Source organism: Eubalaena glacialis, chromosome 10 (genome assembly GCF_028564815.1).
Source record: "Eubalaena glacialis isolate mEubGla1 chromosome 10, mEubGla1.1.hap2.+ XY, whole genome shotgun sequence".
Taxonomy (NCBI): domain Eukaryota; kingdom Metazoa; phylum Chordata; class Mammalia; order Artiodactyla; family Balaenidae; genus Eubalaena; species Eubalaena glacialis.
The window spans coordinates 14,337,985-14,355,251 of NC_083725.1; the positions used below are offsets into that span (position 1 = coordinate 14,337,985).

General features: G+C 43.0%; 1 protein-coding gene across 7 annotated transcripts in view; it reads right to left on the bottom strand.

Annotated features, from left to right (window-relative positions):
* Positions 1-17,267, bottom strand: part of KMT2A (lysine methyltransferase 2A) — a 74,662-nt gene that overhangs the window by 5,254 nt on the left and 52,141 nt on the right. For 6 of the 7 annotated variants that reach the window (XM_061203497.1, XM_061203496.1, XM_061203494.1 and 3 more), the window contains 11 exons: positions 16,733-16,893; positions 16,351-16,536; positions 11,894-16,139; positions 11,125-11,205; positions 10,140-10,204; positions 8,869-9,039; positions 7,959-8,033; positions 2,078-2,252; positions 1,808-1,915; positions 849-932; positions 302-431 (listed from right to left, as the gene is read on the bottom strand). In XM_061203497.1, coding sequence (XP_061059480.1) covers positions 302-431; positions 849-932; positions 1,808-1,915; positions 2,078-2,252; positions 7,959-8,033; positions 8,869-9,039; positions 10,140-10,204; positions 11,125-11,205; positions 11,894-16,139; positions 16,351-16,536; positions 16,733-16,893 — 5,482 coding nt within the window. The remainder of the gene's footprint in view (positions 1-301; positions 432-848; positions 933-1,807; positions 1,916-2,077; positions 2,253-7,958; positions 8,034-8,868; positions 9,040-10,139; positions 10,205-11,124; positions 11,206-11,893; positions 16,140-16,350; positions 16,537-16,732; positions 16,894-17,267) is intronic. The other variant, XM_061203495.1, reaches the window with a different exon arrangement.

Here is a 17,267-nt window from a genome sequence, read left to right on the forward strand (position 1 = left end):
TCCTAACCACCGGACCGCCAGGGAATTCCCGTCACTGTGTGCTTGTGACCCTGGGATCCATTCAGACAAACCTTCAAAGAGTATCTTTGTGTGCTAATCCCGAGAGTGGACTGGGCACACCACAAATTCAGAGATGTTAAAATGTAAAAAAAAAAAAAAAAAAAAAAAAAAATATATATATATATATATATATATATATATACACACACACACTAATTCTTCCGTGATCTAGGGATCATCTTTATAGTTGATGGCCCCTTTCTATAACAAAAGAACTGGAGAATGAAAGTGTGGAACTCACCTTGCTGTCATAGTACTTCTCTCGCTTGTCAGTCTGGATGGAACGGATGACATTGCCAGCGTACTCAATCACCATCTCACCTGCGTCGATGTTTCTCTTACAAAAAAGACCCCGGCCATGGATGGGAGACCTAGGACATAAAGATGGAAAAGACATCAGCCGCAGATTTTGCAAATAAGGTTAAATGTGTGAATACATGAATAAATGAATAAAATCTCCTGGTCTATTAGTTCCCCAGGAGAGACAGAGACTTGGAAAGAATCTGGACCCACCTGATTTGAGTATATTAATCACTCTAACAAACAGCCAAGGATTAAAGATTTCTCCGTTCCAAAGCCCACCAGAAGTAGCAATACTTTAAAGCTTACTGTGTGAAATTCCTCGTTCAACACAAGGAGTTGCAGGATCCCAGGACATCAGGTTCAATTAGTAATATCGATAAAAACCTCACTTACTGAATGAAGGAGGTCACTCCAGCATTTGATCCACTTTGATTTTGGAAAACTTCATTAGTTTTCTATAATTCTTTCTACAATTTTAGCCATACCTGTAGACACCAACTGCCTCCTTAGAAGTCTTTTTTAAGTGCCGGAAACGCATGGGCATTGGCAGATCCATACTAGTTGCCCTCCTAAAGAGAGACGGTTCGTTATTAATGAATTCTCTTCAGGAAATCATCAGTTTTGAGTCTTGGATCAAAGGTTCCTAGAGCATATGACTACACTATTCTGTGTGTTCAATCCCAAGCATAACAAATGCCTTATAAAATCAGGCCTAAAATATAGTATGTTATATATGAAGTCTGTGGTGGTACATGCAAAGCTGACAGAGTATACTACAGTTAAAGAAAATAAAATATACATCTTATAGTTATTTGAATTTCTCCTCTGTAACACATTCCCCTCTCTTTGCCAGCCAGCTACTGTTACTTCAACACAAACTCTACTTCAGTCTTCTTAAATGTTATCTGGGAAATTGTGATCTAAGCAAAACTGCAACAGAGTGAAGCAAAGAGTATTTCTTATTTTATTTTATTTTTAAATTTTTTATCGAAGTATAGTTGATTTACAATGTTGTGTTAGTTTCTGGTGTATAGCAAAGTGATTCAGTTATACATATATTCTTTTTCACATTCTTTTCCTTTACGGTTTATTACAGGATATTGAATATGGTTCCCTGTGCTATACAGTAGCACCTTGTTGTTTACCTATTTTATATACAGTAGTTTGTACCTGCTAATCCCAAACTCCTAATTTATCCCTACCACCTTTCCCCTTTGGTAACCAAAGTTTGTTTTCTGTGCCTGTGAGTCTGTTTCTGTTTTGTAAATAAGTTCATTTGTATCATATTTTTGATTCCACATATAAGTGATATCATATGGTATTTGTCTTTCTCTGACTCACTTCACTTAGTATGATAATCTCTAGATCCTTCCATGTTGCCGCAAATGGCATTATTTCATTCGTAAAGAGTATTTCTTATGACTGCTCTCTACTCCAGACTTACCGAGCTGACTTCAGCTGTACCTCCTCCTCTTCCTCATCATTGGGGTTGTATTCAGGAGGCTGCCGGTGTTTAGAAGCCAGGAAGTTAAACATGTCAAATGCTGACTTCCTGGAGCCAAAAGATGAAAATATACTTAGAGATATACTTTAATAGAACCAGTGAAGGACAGTGTTAACACTGGAAATCTCAAAGGTTAAGTGGGAAAATAATTATATCATTAGATCATAAAATCAAGACCTCAAACTGCTTATGGAAAGGAAAAGAACTTGCCTCAGGTGGACTTCAGCCCTGGCCGAGCCATGAGGGTTCAGTGGAGGTTCATTGGCCTCCTCTGGTTTGTGGAAACGGAATTTGTAATTCCTACAGTGCTTGGCACCAGATAGTTGCTCAATCAGGAACACAACTGCATCGTGGAGAATCCCCAGCATCCTCAAACCGTTCACACCTGCAGGGTCAAAGGCACCCGGGTAGTGAGGAGCCCAGCCAATAGGAAGCTGCATACAACCACAGAAATGCCTAAGCTAGGGAATAACTCTGCCAGAGGCTGCTCAAGGGTGAATTATACTGAAGACAAGCTAGAAATCAACATTAGACAGCCATTAAAATGATGCGATACAGATCCATCAATATTGAAAACACTCATGATAGATTAAGTGAAAAAAGCATGCCACCAAACTATGGACTATTTTCTATGTTCTCTATGTACACAGAAATGCTATATGTGTTATTTCATTTCATGGCATAATGACCACACCAGGCAGGAAATGCTAGCTTCATCTCAAGGTAAGTAAACCTAGGCTCACACCCAAGGTCACATAGCTAGTGTGACAGAATTTGAACCTTGGTCTGTACAACTCTAACTATGATCCCATTTTTGTTTACAGGTAATGGAGTAATCAGCTCACATGCACACAGGCACCTCACTAAAATTTATAAGGAATGTTAGTGAACCCCTAACAGAGAACTCTCTTCCGTGCTGTTACAGTGAACTTATGGAGAAATACACTCAATAGCCACTTTGTTTTACTCACTTAGTCTTATTCCATTAATGAGCATTTCTTATTTCTTTTTATTTTAAAAAAAAATTTATGTAAGTCTGCTGGCATAGATGGTGAAAGGCTTTCTAAAATGATTGGCTTCAGGACTTCCCTGGTGGTGCAGTGGTTAAGACTCTGCGCTCCCAATGCAGGGGGCCCGGGTTCAATCCCTGGTCAGGGAACTAGATCCAACATGCATACCACAACTAAAAGTTTGCATGCCACAACTAAGGAGCCCACCTGCCGCAACTAAGGAGCCCACGTGCTGTGACTAAGACCCGGCGCAACCAAATAAATAAATGTTAAAAGTAATAATAATAATAATAAAATAAAATGACTGGCTTATTTCCTTAAAGGATGGGACATAGTAATAATTGCCATACCTCTTTTTAACACTAGCAAATAGCTACTTAAATAAATAGTATATCATTTACAATTATTGTTTTTGGTATTAATAGATACCAAAATAATAATGGCATCTATTGTGGACAAGATATTATTTCATAGGCATAACTGTGTTAGGATCACACATGCAATTCCAACAGACACACAGTTTGTGATATAAAGCATATTTATAGAGGTGTAACCCCAGTGTAATCTGGGGGCCATATGCTATGTCTGGAAGGATATCCGTGTTTAAATGTTAACAATTACTTCTAGGAGGTGGGACCCCGTCCACCAATTCGTTATTGTGGTGATTAGCTTCTCCAAATTTTAAAATTCTACATCTTGTATAATTTTTTAAAAGAGGGGCAAGTTATTATCAGGTGCCTAATTTCCACTTCACTTACGAGAATCTCTAAGGGATATAATTTGGTTTTAGTGGCAAGCAGAAAGTTAAGTCTCCAGATAAGCAACATTCTTATGATCACAATCGTTGTTCCGATTAGAACTCAACCTATAAAAGTATAAAACACAAGTCGACAATATAAGAGCTTGAAGTCATATAAGACAATGGCACACATTTTTTCTTTTCTATACAACACTGATTTTCCCTAAGAATTTCTTCCTAGGAGTTTTAGATTGCTGTGGATTCCTAGGTAGAAAAAGCCATTAAAAAACATACTTGGGGCTTCCCTGGTGGCGCAGTGGTTGAGAGTCTGCCTGCCAATGCAGGGGACACGGGTTCGAGCCCTGGTCTGGGAAGATCCCACATGCCGCAAAGCAACTAGGCCCGTGAGCCACAATTACTGAGCCTGCGCGTCTGGAGCCTGTGCTCCGCAACAAGAGAGGCCGCGATAATGAGAGGCCCACGCACCGCAATGAAGAGTGGCCCCCATTTGCCGCAACTGGAGAAAGCCCTCGCACGGAAGCGAAGACTCAACACAGCCATAAATAAATAAATAAAAATTAAAAAAACAAACAAACAAACAAACATACTTAAGTGTATTTTCACAAAATTCATTTTAATGTTTAGGCTGAGTGTTCAACTCTAGTGTTCAACCTTCACTGGAGGGCTTACAATGAGATTGGACACTGTGTCAATAATGGGAAAAGAAAGATGAGTTGCACATGGCCCCTGTTCTCAAGGAGCCCTTGGCAGAGGGAGGCAGATATGAACACAAACCTCGCAATGTGAAAGCAACCAGATAAAGGTGTAGTATAAAGTACAACAGGGAACAATCTATTCTCGTGTGGGCCATTCACTTGTTCATCCAACAAATATTTACTAAGCACCTACTGTATCTCCCGCATTCTTTCCATCTCTCCACTGTGCCGGACAGAATCTTGGGAAAACAAAGGTGAACAAGACAGGAAGGTACCCGAGACAGAAAGGTCTCAGATTTATTTTTTTTAAATAAATTTATTTATTTATTTATTTATTTTTGGCTTAGTTGGGTCTTTGTTGCTGCGCGCGGGCTTTCTCTAGTTGCGGTGAGCGGGGGCTACTCTTCATTGTGGTGCGCGGGCTTCTCATTGTGGTGGCTTCTCTTGTTGTGAAGCATGGGCTCTAGGCGCATGGGCTTCAGTAGTTGTGGCTCGCAGGCTCTAGTGCACAGGCTAAGTAGTTGTGGCATGCGGGCTCAGTAGTTGTGGCTCGCGGGCTCTAGAGCGCAGGCTCAGCAGTTGTGGTGCACGGGCTTAGTTGCTCCGCGGCATGTGGGATCTTCCCGGACCAGGGCTCAAACCCGTGTCCCCTGCGTTGGCAGGCAGATTCTTAACCACTGCGCCACCAGGGAAGCCCAGGTCTCAGCTTTAATGTCACTAGAACCCTTGGACCCTTACCTAATACCATATATAAAAATTAACTCAAAATGGGTCAAGGACCTAAACGTAAGACCTAAAACTATAAAACTCTTAGAAGAAAACATAGGACAAAATCTTCATGACACTGAATTTAGCAATGATTTCTTGGATATGACATCAAAGGCACAGGTAACAAAAGAAAAAACAGACAAATTGGACTTCATGATGATTAAAAAATTTTGTGCATCAAAAGATACTATTAGGGGCTTCCCTGCTGGCGCAGTGGTTGAGAATCTGCCTGCCAATGCAGGGGACGCGGGTTCGAGCCCTGGTCTGGGAAGATCCCACATGCCGCGGAGCAACTCGGCCCGTGAGCCACAATTACTGAGCCTGCGCGTCTGGAGCCTGTGCTCGGCAACGAGAGGCCGCGATAGTGAGAGGCCCGCGCACCGCGATGAAGAGTGGCCCCCGCACCGCGATGAAGAGTGGCCCCCGCTTGCCACAACTAGAGAAAGCCCTCGCACAGAAACGAAGACCCAACACAGCCATACATACATACATACATACATACATACATAAAAAGAATGTAAGCAGACAAGAATAGCATTAAAAAAATTAAAAAAAAAAAAAGATACTATTAAAAAAAGCTAGTATTCAGTGATTTCTCTGAATTCTATCTCAAATCCCCTCAGTCAGGATAATGATCTTAATTTGGCATATTAGGGTACTTAAATAAATCATGTCAGGTTCATTACTTTTATTTTTTTATTTTTGGCTGCACCGCACGGCTTCCCCGACGAGGGACTGAACCTGGGCCCTCGGCAGTAAGAACACGGAGTCCTAACCACTGGACCGCCAGGGAATTCCCAGGTTCATTATTTTAATTAACCCTCACAACAAATTTTGAAGGTTGCATTAATATTCCCACTTAAGGAGATTAAGCCTTGAAGAAGTAAATTAGCTTGCACCTGAAATAATATTGATAGCAAAAGGGCAGAAATGGGACTTGAACTCAGTTTCTGTCTCCAGAGTTCATGGTTTCTAACCACCATTCCATGTGGCAGCAAAAGACATAGATAAATGAAAGCAATCTTTGTGCCGTTGGCAAAAAGGGCTGAGCTACTCAATTTGAGACTGAGAACACTGAGCTCGGGATGCTGGTTTCCTCCAGGAGCAGAATCTTACACATATTATCAGTAATCATTTCAGAGTGACTCCTGGGAGAGGCCATGTACAAATTTAATTATAGTTCACCCAATGACTGCCACAGTTGGACAGAGCAGGACCTATGAGCCATATTTTTCTGCTCCCAAAATATCTCCCTCACCAATCTAAAAAAAACAAAAAACAAAAAAGACACTATCCAGAGTAAAAAAGGAGGCAGCCCACAGAATAGGAGAAAATATTTGCAAATCATATATCTGGTAAGGGATTAATATCCAGAATACACAGAACTTCTAAAACTCAACAACAAAAAAACAAACAACCTGATGAAAATATAGACAAAGGACTTGAATAAACATTTCTCTAAAGAAGATATATAAATGGCCAATAAGCACATGAAAAGATGCTCGACATCTCAAGTCATTAGGGAAATGTACAGAACACAAAAACAAGTACTGGTGAGGATGAGGAGAAATCGGAATTCTTGTGTACCATTGGTGGGAACGTAAAATGGTACAGCCACTGCAGAAAACAGTATGGTGGTTTCTCAAAAAATTAAAGATAGCATCACTATATGATCCAGCAATTCCACTTCTGGGTATATACCCAAAAGAATTGAAAGCAAAGTCTTAAAGAGATCTCTGTACACCCATGTTCACAGCAGAATTATTCAAAACAACAAAAATTTGGAGGCAATCCAAGTGCCCACAGATGGATCAATTGATAAAGTAAATGTGATACATACATACAATGGAATATTATTCAGCTTGAAAAAGGAAGTAAGTTCTGCAACATGCTACAGCAAGGATGCACCTTGAGGACATCATGCTGAGTGTACTAAGCCAGTCACAAGAGGACAAACACTGTATGATTCCACTTATATGAAGTACTTAAAATAGTTAAAAATCACAAAGGCAGAAAGAATAATGGTGGTTACCAGAAGCTGGGGAAGAGGAGGATGGGGAGTCATTGCTTAATGGATATAGAGTTTCAGTTTTACAAGATGAAAAGTTATGGGGATGGATGGTGGTGATGGCTGCACAAAAAGGTGGATGTATTTAACACCACTGACCTGTATACTTAAAAATAGTTAAGATGAGATATGGGGATGTATGTATATGTATAGCTGATTCACTTTGTTATACAGCAGAAACTAACACACCATTGTAAAGCAATTATACTCCAATAAAGATGTTAAAAAAAAAAAGAATAATTAAGATGGTAACTTTTATGTTATGTGTATTTTGCCACAATAAAAAATATTCATCTGTAAAAGAAAAAAATGAATGAAGTACTGAGACAATGTTACAGTAGAGAGAAATCTTGAAAGCATCACGTTAAATGAAACAAGCCAGTCACAAAAGGCCACGTATTATATGATTCATTTCTGTAGGAAATGTACAGAAGAGGTACATCCAGAGAGACAGAGAGTAGATTAGTGGCTGCCAGGGGCTGGGGCTGAGGAATGACTGCTAATGGGTATGGGGCTTCTTTTAGGGATGATGAAAATGTTCTGCAATTACACAGTAGTGATGGTTTACACAACTCTGTGAATACACTAAGAGCCATCGATTTGTATGCTTTAAATGGGTAAACTGTGTAGTATAAGGTTTATATCTCAATAAAGCTGTGAAAAATGATTTTTTTGAAAAAAAGAGGGTTGATTCCCCCCCCCCCCCCCCGGTGAAATCAACCCTGTAGCTTAGACCCACAAGTTACCAGAGGATACTGAGACAGGAGTAAAATGACCGCTGCAGCATTACCTGCAAATGAAAGCTGCTTTAGGCGGGCGTTTGACCGAGCCTCCTGGACTTTGTCTGTCAATGACTTCCAGGCATCTGTGAGGAAATAAGATAATTCAGTCAAACATTCTTAACGCCAATGATGTGAAAATATCCCCTGCTAGAACAGCTTTTTGTCGTTTTCTTAGTTTAAATCAGTTCAGTGAATAAGAAAGCAGCTGGGAAGGTGCCCCACCCAACAGCGCTCCTTTCTGTTACAAAGGATACAGAAGCGGTGAGGAGGTTCCCACCTTCTGAAAGTGACCCCTGCATCCTCAACGCACTCACTGCCCCTGAGGTAGTCCTGGTCCCAAACCTGAACGTGTGGTATTAACTCTACTTCCTGTACTGCTAACCAAAACAATACCAGCACTAACGGTTAACCAGGACTGGGGGAAGGAGATCACAACCTCTCAGTTCCTTACAATTAAGGGGTGTAACTAGAAAACCTTTACAATCCCTTCCAGCTCTATCCTAAGAGTCTACGATTTCTTCCTATCTGTTGGATTTTTTCCCACACTCCACACTCAATACATCTTATGCAGAATTTGTACACTAGTTATTTTTTTGTTCTCCTTACATATCTTTTTTTTTTTTTTCAGTCACCCAGGCCGGAATCTTCAGAGGCATCTTTGAGTCCTCTCTCTCTACCCTCTATATCCAAGCAGTCATGAATGTGTCTGTTCTTCTCTCCTTTCCTTTCTTCTCCTACTGGAAGTGGGCTTTATGACCTGACATCTCTACTGCAGCAATACTCTCACTAGTGGCCTCTTGCCTTCTAGTGTCTCCAATTCAATCTATCTCATATGGAGCTGCTCGCACAAATGGTACTACTGCAGCCCTAGCTGAACAGAGCCTGTGCTGTTGGGCTGGCCTAATTTAATCCACTCACCTTCGATACTTTCCGCACAGATCTGAAAGCCATCGTCACTTGAAATTTCAAAAACAAGTCCTTTTTTGGGCTTTTTCTCAGCAATGCTTTCCTTCCGCTTCTGTTCTTGCTGGAGCCAAAGCATCAGTGGAGAGCTGAAATTACCTTCTTCTTCTTCCGCTGTTTTAGGTTCTGTGAGGGAGAAAATAGATAGGGGCCAAAGTGGATGCCATAGCAAACACTTACTGAGTACTTTATGCACGTTATCTCCAAGCCTAACAACATTACACAGCTGGTTTTATTACTACCATTTACAGATAACAAACCTGAGGTTCAAAGAGGTGGAGCAGCTTGCCTGAGGTTATAGCTAGGAAGTGACCGAAACTAGAATTTTTTTTTTTTTTTATGTGAAGTTATGCTGTCTCTCTGGTAGTTTCTGGTATGACAATCTGACAGTTTTTCAGTAAGTAATTGCCCTCAACAGAGTCAAAGCTAAAAAATAACAATGGTTAACATGTATGAAACACTACATATGAGGCACTCTTCTAGGAACTTCCTGTATTAACTCAGATAAACCTCACAACAATCCAATGAGGTAGGTGAGAAATGATCTAAATTTTAAAGGTGAGAAAACTGAGGCAGAGAGAGGTTAAGCAGCCCATGTTCATACAGCTAGTAAGTGGTAAAGCTGGGATTTCAACCTATCTGACTGCAGAGTCTGTACTCTCAGCCACCACCCCTCACACTGCCTTCTTACAGAGAGATGTATCAATCCTCTCGAGGAATCAGCAAATCAGCAGAATGTGATTGCATCCCAAGTCGTATGGCTAAGCATTTTCTCTGCCTGGTTTTTTTCTGGGAATCCCCTCAACGGAAAAGGACAAAGTCTTATATCCAGAGCTCTCTAGTCTTGAAGTGACTAGTTGTTTACTGATGAAATTCATCAGGACAGAAGTGCTATGGAGATGTATCTGGCGTCATAACCTAAATCTAGCTGTATTATATAATAAAAATGGTTCTTGGTCTTCACTAGTGACAACTAAAGGATGAAGGCAGCTTATTGTGAGCTATTTAAGTCACACTGCTGTTACAGCAAACAGAGCAGAAGAGTATTTATAGGTTTTAGTTTTGTGTCCTTTGGCCAATCACTTAACATCTTTAGCGGAATTTTTTTTTTTTTTTTTTTCAATCTAGAAAATCAGTAGGTAGAGAAGGTGACTTTCACAGTACTTCTGGCTTTGAAATTCTGATTCTAACCGGTTACCCATCTAACCTGTTACCCACCCACATACCTGAATTTTCTTGTTCATCTGCTGGATTCTGTGTTGTCTGAATCTCAGGAAGAACAGCCACTTGCCTACATGAAAAGAAAACCAAATGTGAGATGTAACACCAGCTAGTTCTTCAATTCAAAGATAAAAACTGTCCACAATCTACCATACAGCTGTATCAGTTACACAAAACCACCATTAGACATGAACCACAGGATGCTTTGTGAACAACCTGTTGAATGAACACACCACCACACTACTGTACGATACATAACATCAACTATCTTTTGTGAGATTCTCTCCCAAACATTTGACATGAAGTTTCTGCTTTTGGAGTTGTAGACTGCGTCCTTAAAATTCTTCTCATACCCTTAACTGTTAGAAAAAAATAAAAGGACGCTTGTTAGAAGCAGTACTGGAGTTCCTTAAGTGAGTTAGCTGGTTTAAAAACAAAAGCAGCCTGCATGATGAACCTATTTTCACTTTTTACAATTAAATAAATCCTGCAAACAATCCAGATGCAGATCAAGAGGGAACTAGTTAAATAAATTACTGTAGGTCTACACAACAGAACTGGAGGCAGCCATTAAAAAATGAAGTGGCATAGAGATATGTGCACAATACAGTAGCTGAAAAAAAACAAGTATAGACCAGTATGTACGGCATTATTTTATGTAAAAAAGGTATATACGTATTCAAATGTACACCATGCATATCTATGCATAGAAATGTTGGTATGAATGAAAACAAATTACGAGCAACGATTACCTCTAGGCAATAAATTGGGAACAGAGTAGGCAGGATGAACATGGAACCATTACCCATTATTTAAATAATTCTGTGGTTTTTTTTTTTTTTTCCTTTACAAGCATGTATTAATTCCATTAAAAAAACTTTGGCAAAAAAAAAAAAAAAAAAAAATCAACACAAATCAGGAAGGACTATTTTCTAAACGAGGTGGACAGAACTGAGCGCTTCATCTCAGGGAACTAAGCTTTATACCTACCCTGCAGGCTGCCCACGCTCTTTCTGTGGCGACTGTTCCACGTTAGCTATATCCTGCCGCTCAGCCTCTGCTCCTGGAGTCCTGGAACAGAATCGTTTGTATCTTTTCAAGAAAAACAACAGCAAATATGTATCCAACATGGAGGTCAGTCTAAAGAAACGACTCTAACAGGATCTGATAAAATTTATGGGCTGAGAAAACTAACCTGTGGTGATACGGGTTAGACAGTGGTTACCTCGAGGGGGTACTGACTAAGAGAGGGCACCAGGAGCCTTCTGGAACACTAGAAATATTTTATGTTAGGATGTGAATGGCAGCTACATGGATGGATGCATACCTAGGTAAAAATTCACTTTGTGTACTTTATGTATGTTTTAATGACAATGTTTCAGAAAAGGACACCATGAGGATCTACAACAGGTGGTTTTGCCCTCCAGACAGGAATAATCATCCCTTAGTATCCTAACTAAGCCTCAGCAAAAAAGAAACAGGAGCAAACAGCAGCACTGTTCTAAATCAGAACAAAGAGCAATTAAAGATGTGGTTCTATCCAGGGGACCAACTGCCCGCGGATGGAACTAAATTTTACTCTATAAATCACCACTGTGAGGGGAAAAAAAAAAAAAAAAAAATCAAAGTCAAAGCCCAGAAAACCCAAGTAATGCAACTTGGGCAGAGGTGTGTCCCTCCCAGAAGACCACTTCAACAGCCTCTAATCCAGAGCATGAAACCCCTCAGACCCAGCAGAGCCAAGGTCTGCATCTCTCACCCTGTGACTGAGGTCAGGGGTGTCGTGTTGGCTTCTTGGTCTGGAATGTGCGCTTCAGAAGAACTGGTCCGCAAGTGGGAAACTTTGTGCTTCTTGCCACTCCCTTTGTCCAAGGGCAGCTGAATCCGTTTGATTTTTGGTTTGGGTTTCATGGGCCCCGGCACTGAGGGACTTGCTGACTGCTGTCCAGAGGACGGAGAGCCCCCAGGAGAGGTGGAGCTGGCTTGCATAGCTGAGGATAAAGCCTTATTCTGCTCCAGCCCCATGCTATTAGGAGCATCTACCGTCTGGGTAAAGTTGGAGCCCTGGGTCCCTGGAGCAGAATCAAGATCCCGCTGGGAAGAGAGAATCCCAGTTTTGCTGGCGAGGAGCTGGCTCACATGCTGGAGCTGATAGTGTTCGTCTGCCTCCCCTGAAGGCGAAGCAGCTGTTACGCCCGCAGTCTGAGTCGAGGGGCGCACACAGATGCTGGATGCTGCCGTCATTGCAGCAGTAGAGGGAGTCTGTGACGTCCCCAGTTGTGGAAACATTCCTGAACTTGGCGGTAAAGCCACAGGCTGGTCTTGAATCCCCAGGCTCTGCTGGCTGGCTTTGATTAAAAGATTGCTTATGGAGCCAATATCTGGGCTACCAAGCAACCTCGGGTTGGTTAACGCGACATGTCCTGGAACGGACGCGCTACTTGTAGGGGTGGTTGTAGTTTGCATGGATACAACGTTCAGGACGGAGGAACCGGAGGCCAAGCCAGACACAGGCCCTGCCGTGAGGTGGCCGGTATCCTGGCTTATGGTGGCTGCACCCGCCGCCGGGGCAGCAGTCCCTCCCACATTCTGCGGTAACAGGGGCGCCTGTTCAAAATACATGATGCCGGACTTAGACCTTTTTATGATGTTGGGGACAGTTCGGTGAGATGAAGTATTAAGTGACCCCAGGTCTAACAGATTGGGATGATTTGGAAGCTGGGAGGGTGTGAAGTTAATCAATGTCATGTTGGAAACCACGTCGGAAGGGGCGATGTTTGAAGGGGTACTAGAGGGAGCGAGTTTTTTATTCTTTCGGGTCTGCAGGCGAGATATGGGTCTTTTCTTGAGTCCAGAGGATGGAGTGGCTACTGTGGTATTGAGATCTGTCCTCTGGCTGGCTTCTGAAACCAAAAGCTGGGGATCTGGAGGAGGCTGGACCCCGATAAGTAGGCCTGAAGGAGGACTGCTGATGTTTGGTGGGAAGCTACTCTGAGTAGCTGCAGGGAAGGAATGTAAGTGCTGGTGATGAGGCATGGGGAGCAATCCTTTGCTAGCAGGAGGGAATAAAGACTGGGAAGTCGGCAGGCTTGGATTGAGTCCTGTGGTTAGGGTGAGACCACTTCCCATGGGCCCCAATACTGACGTATTTGTCTCCATCACACTGGGTGCAGAACTAACAGAAGAGGTCAGCTGGATTTTTTGGGTCACTCCATTCGGAAGAGTCTGGAGAACGTAAAGCGGCTGCATGTTCTGGTTAACAACAATGAGTTTCTCGGTGGCTGGTTTCAGGTGGGGCGGAGTGGTCTGGACAGCGGCATTAGAAATCTGAGATGGGCCAGGGCTGTCGGTAGAGTTGGGCACGTATTTCTGGTTCTGGATAGGAACGGTAGGGGAAACAGGTACCTGAAGGCCAGGGGTGCTACTATTTCTAGTTAAATCCTGATTGTTGCCATGACCTTGCTCCACCGAACCACAAGGAGGGCTGGAGATGTGGTCTGCATCCATGTGACCTTGGATAAAGTGGTCAGGAGTCATGTGGCCTTCAGGGCTGGGATCTACTCCTGGACTCAGCAGTGAGGAGTCACCTTCAGAGGAGGCCACAGATTTTTCCGGGATGGTTCCTCTCTTCTCTCCTGAGTCTGAGATTACAGCTAGCCTACTGGGGTTCTGGCTCGGGACAGTGGGACTCCGGGTGGTCAGGACAGAGAGGTCTGATGGCAGCTCTAGTGGCAACTCGAACTGCTCCTCTGCTGAGATGGAGGAAGAGACACTGCTGTCCACGGCTTCCGTTGTCGGCAACTGCTGAGAAAACACTTCGAAAAGACCCATGTCTTTTTCACGATTACTATCAAGACCCAAACCTTCACCAAGATTCAGGAGTTCCGACGAAGAGGACTCTGGGCTCTCACCCAAAGCCTGCATGGATGGCGTATTCTTTAGTACAAAGTCCATAATGTCTGAGGGCAGGATGTTCCCACAGTCATCACTGTTGTTATTATCTGAATCCGATTTCAGGAGCTCAGTATTATAGGTGTCCAGTAAGTTTTTGTCTGAGGGGGTGCTTGTGTGGACCCTGCGGCTTGACTCCAATGAGCTGAGCTGAGCTTCCAAGGAATCCTGTCCCTGTGTTTTCACTCTGCTCACAGAGTGGCAGTTATCCATCTTTGGCTCATTTTTGTGGCCAACAGAGCTCTTAATGACATGCTCTTTTTCACCAGTGTCTTCAGGCCGATCCATCTTCAAGTTCTCTGTTCCGTTTTCTTTACTGTTTCTTTTTGGAATCTGGCTGCTTTTCCTCGTGGTGGCTGTGACGCTAGTATCACTCTCTGTCCCATCGTCAACACCATCCAACTGTGAGATTTTTGGAAGATCACATTGCTCCTCCTCCCGAAATAAATTATGGGGTGTCAGCCGTTCCTCTCCACCTGAAGAAATCACTGTCCTAGTGAAATTGTAATAGTATAAATCGTCTTCGTCGGAAGTGCTCAAGTCATCGGCCCCGTCCACCTGTCCTTCAGCGGATCTCTTGCCTCGCTTCTTCCCAGTTGAGCTGCTGTAAAACGGAATGTCTTCTTCGCCATAGGACCTTACTCCATAGAGTGGGGTGAGCCCAAAGAACATGTTAGAACGTGCCCGGGCACTGCGACGGGGATATCTCCTCTTGAAAGAGCCATCCTCCTGAGGTTTGGGGCCATCTGGAAGCATTAGGTTTCTGTCCTGTACTGGAAGATTCTGATAGTTATTACTTTGAGAATCCTGGGATGAGGTATTATTGGGGCTTGCTTGGGAGACTGGACCATCTCCTGGACCTTCGGAAGTGGAAACTGGTTCTGTTGGAGACGCTGACTCTATCTGCAAAGGGGAAAGAGGACTATTTTCTTTTAGGGTATTCTTGGACTGACTCTCACCCTCCATTTTTAGAGGTGTCAGTGTTACTTTGACTGTGCGTTTCCGGGGTGTCTGTAATTCCTTGGCAGACCCTTCTACTTGCATGGATGGAGCTTTGGGGACTCCTGGAATAGAATGGACTTTGTCCCCAATCTTATCAGAGGAAACATTATTACATGGTCGTTGCCCCATGAACTCAGGAGGCAAAACTTCATCAACAAACTCCGGCTTTAGGTTTCCTTCCTCACCAGTTGCCACCTGACCAGGTTCCAAAAAAGATTTACTGGAATGCTTTTCTTTGAACATTTCTTTGCAAGATTTTTTCCCTTTCTGTCTCCTGTCTCTGGAGCTGGATCCCACATGTTCGTTGATAATGGACGATCTGTTGCTCACTCCAGATAGCTTCAAGGTTTTGACTTCAGTATCTTCATCGGGAGGGGAGTTTACTGACTGGTTGGAATCTGTCTGTTGGTCTCGATCATTCCTCTGCCCTCTCAAATGGAGTGGCGGGTACGGGAGGGCCTCTTTAGAAGAAAACGGCACTGAAGACAGTTCAGCAAAAGTGCCCGTTTTACTAACATTTAATTCTCCAGCTGTTGCATTATGAACCTGTGGGGCCAGTTTCAGAAGGCCAGGGTAAGCCACATTATGTGCCGATCCCTCTGAGTTCTTGGAACTCGGCATTTTGGTCTTCTCTCCCTTCGAAGAGGAGCTCTTGGATGTTGAGTCTGAAGCACTGGAATGCTTCATTTCTGAAGATGAAGAGCCATCGAAGTGACTGGTTTTAGTGCCCATAGTAACTACCGTCCTTTGCAGATGTGAAGAGGTGGGAGTGTTCTGCCCTAAATTAGTGTTAGAATTCAGCGGCCCTAAGACATGATCAACCGCTTTGGCACTTGACTCGAGATCTGCAGCGGTCCCTACGGTGGCGACTGAGGAAACACTGTTCCTGGAGTAAGTGCTCCCAGTTCTCATTGGAGACATTATCCGGAGTTTAGACCGCTGGGGTGACAAGGAAGAAGTACTGTGACGCCTGGAGCCAATGCTTCGAAGTCCAGAGGAGAGTAAAGGGTCACCCACTGTGACTATCTCATGAGTGGTTGGGGTAGGGCTTCCTAAACGAGAGAGAAAGTAATAAAGTCCATTACAGATCGGACACGTGTGCTGTACCACTGGTTTCAATGACTTGGCTAGATATGTTTACAGCTAACGGAAAATCAACATTTTCCATTGGCAGAAGTCACCACGATAAAGGTGCCTGACAGCATTACAAACTAATCTTTGAGCTGACCTCCTTGGGTCGGGTAGGTCAGTGAAGTCTTTTACCTGCAGAAGGCAGTGGCCGACAGCCAGGGGATCTCTGTGTTGGAGAATAGCTGGGTGTTCGAATCCTAGGGACCTTTGAGATGACGTGATAGAAACAGGAACCAGAGGTTTGTGAATGAGGAGGTCGATCTGGTGATGGAGGACTTACAATTTCAGCTGCGTTTTGACTTTCTTTAGGTGAAATTTCTGTGGCAGGAAATACAAACTCTTACTAAAAAAGTTTAATTAAGATATCAAACAAATGAACCAAGAAAAAGCCAGCTGTCAGGTAAGTACCAAAACAGAAGCAAATGTGACCTCCCAAAGCAATGCATTTTTCCCACCCGCCAATCACAATATTCCCCCAAATCGAATTCAAGTCCCATCTTGATTAAAGACTAACCTGCAAAAGATGTTGGACTGTGAGCGATGGTCCTGTTTTCATCATGTTCAACAGTGCTGTTGATATCTGGCTCTACAACCGGAGGACGGCATTCCACTATCTTGCACGTGTACACGCAGCGTTTGCGAGCATCCGTGGTGCTCCAGTACACCCGCGAACACCTGCACGCAGATGGTAACGATCACCGTGAGTGCGAGGACAGAAGCAGAGACTGACATTTGTCAAAACCTCTTCTCAGCCTAGGTTCCCTGGCCTCTTTGATTTACAAAATTTAGCTTTATTTCATGGATTCTTATTAGAGGGTCTCCTGGTTAGGGTCTTCCAAGTTTTTTTGAAGTCCTTGGTTTTTCCTGGCCTCTCAGAAAACAGCATCAAATCCTTTTTTATTGTGTTGTAAGCAGGGGACAAAATTAGTAAAACAGCCTAAAATGCAAAGAAAAAAAAAATACTAACTATTGATACTACAAGAAATAGTTATTGGCCTTCAGGAAGGGATAACTGCCCCACCATGTGTACAAAGTGAGGAAAGAACAAA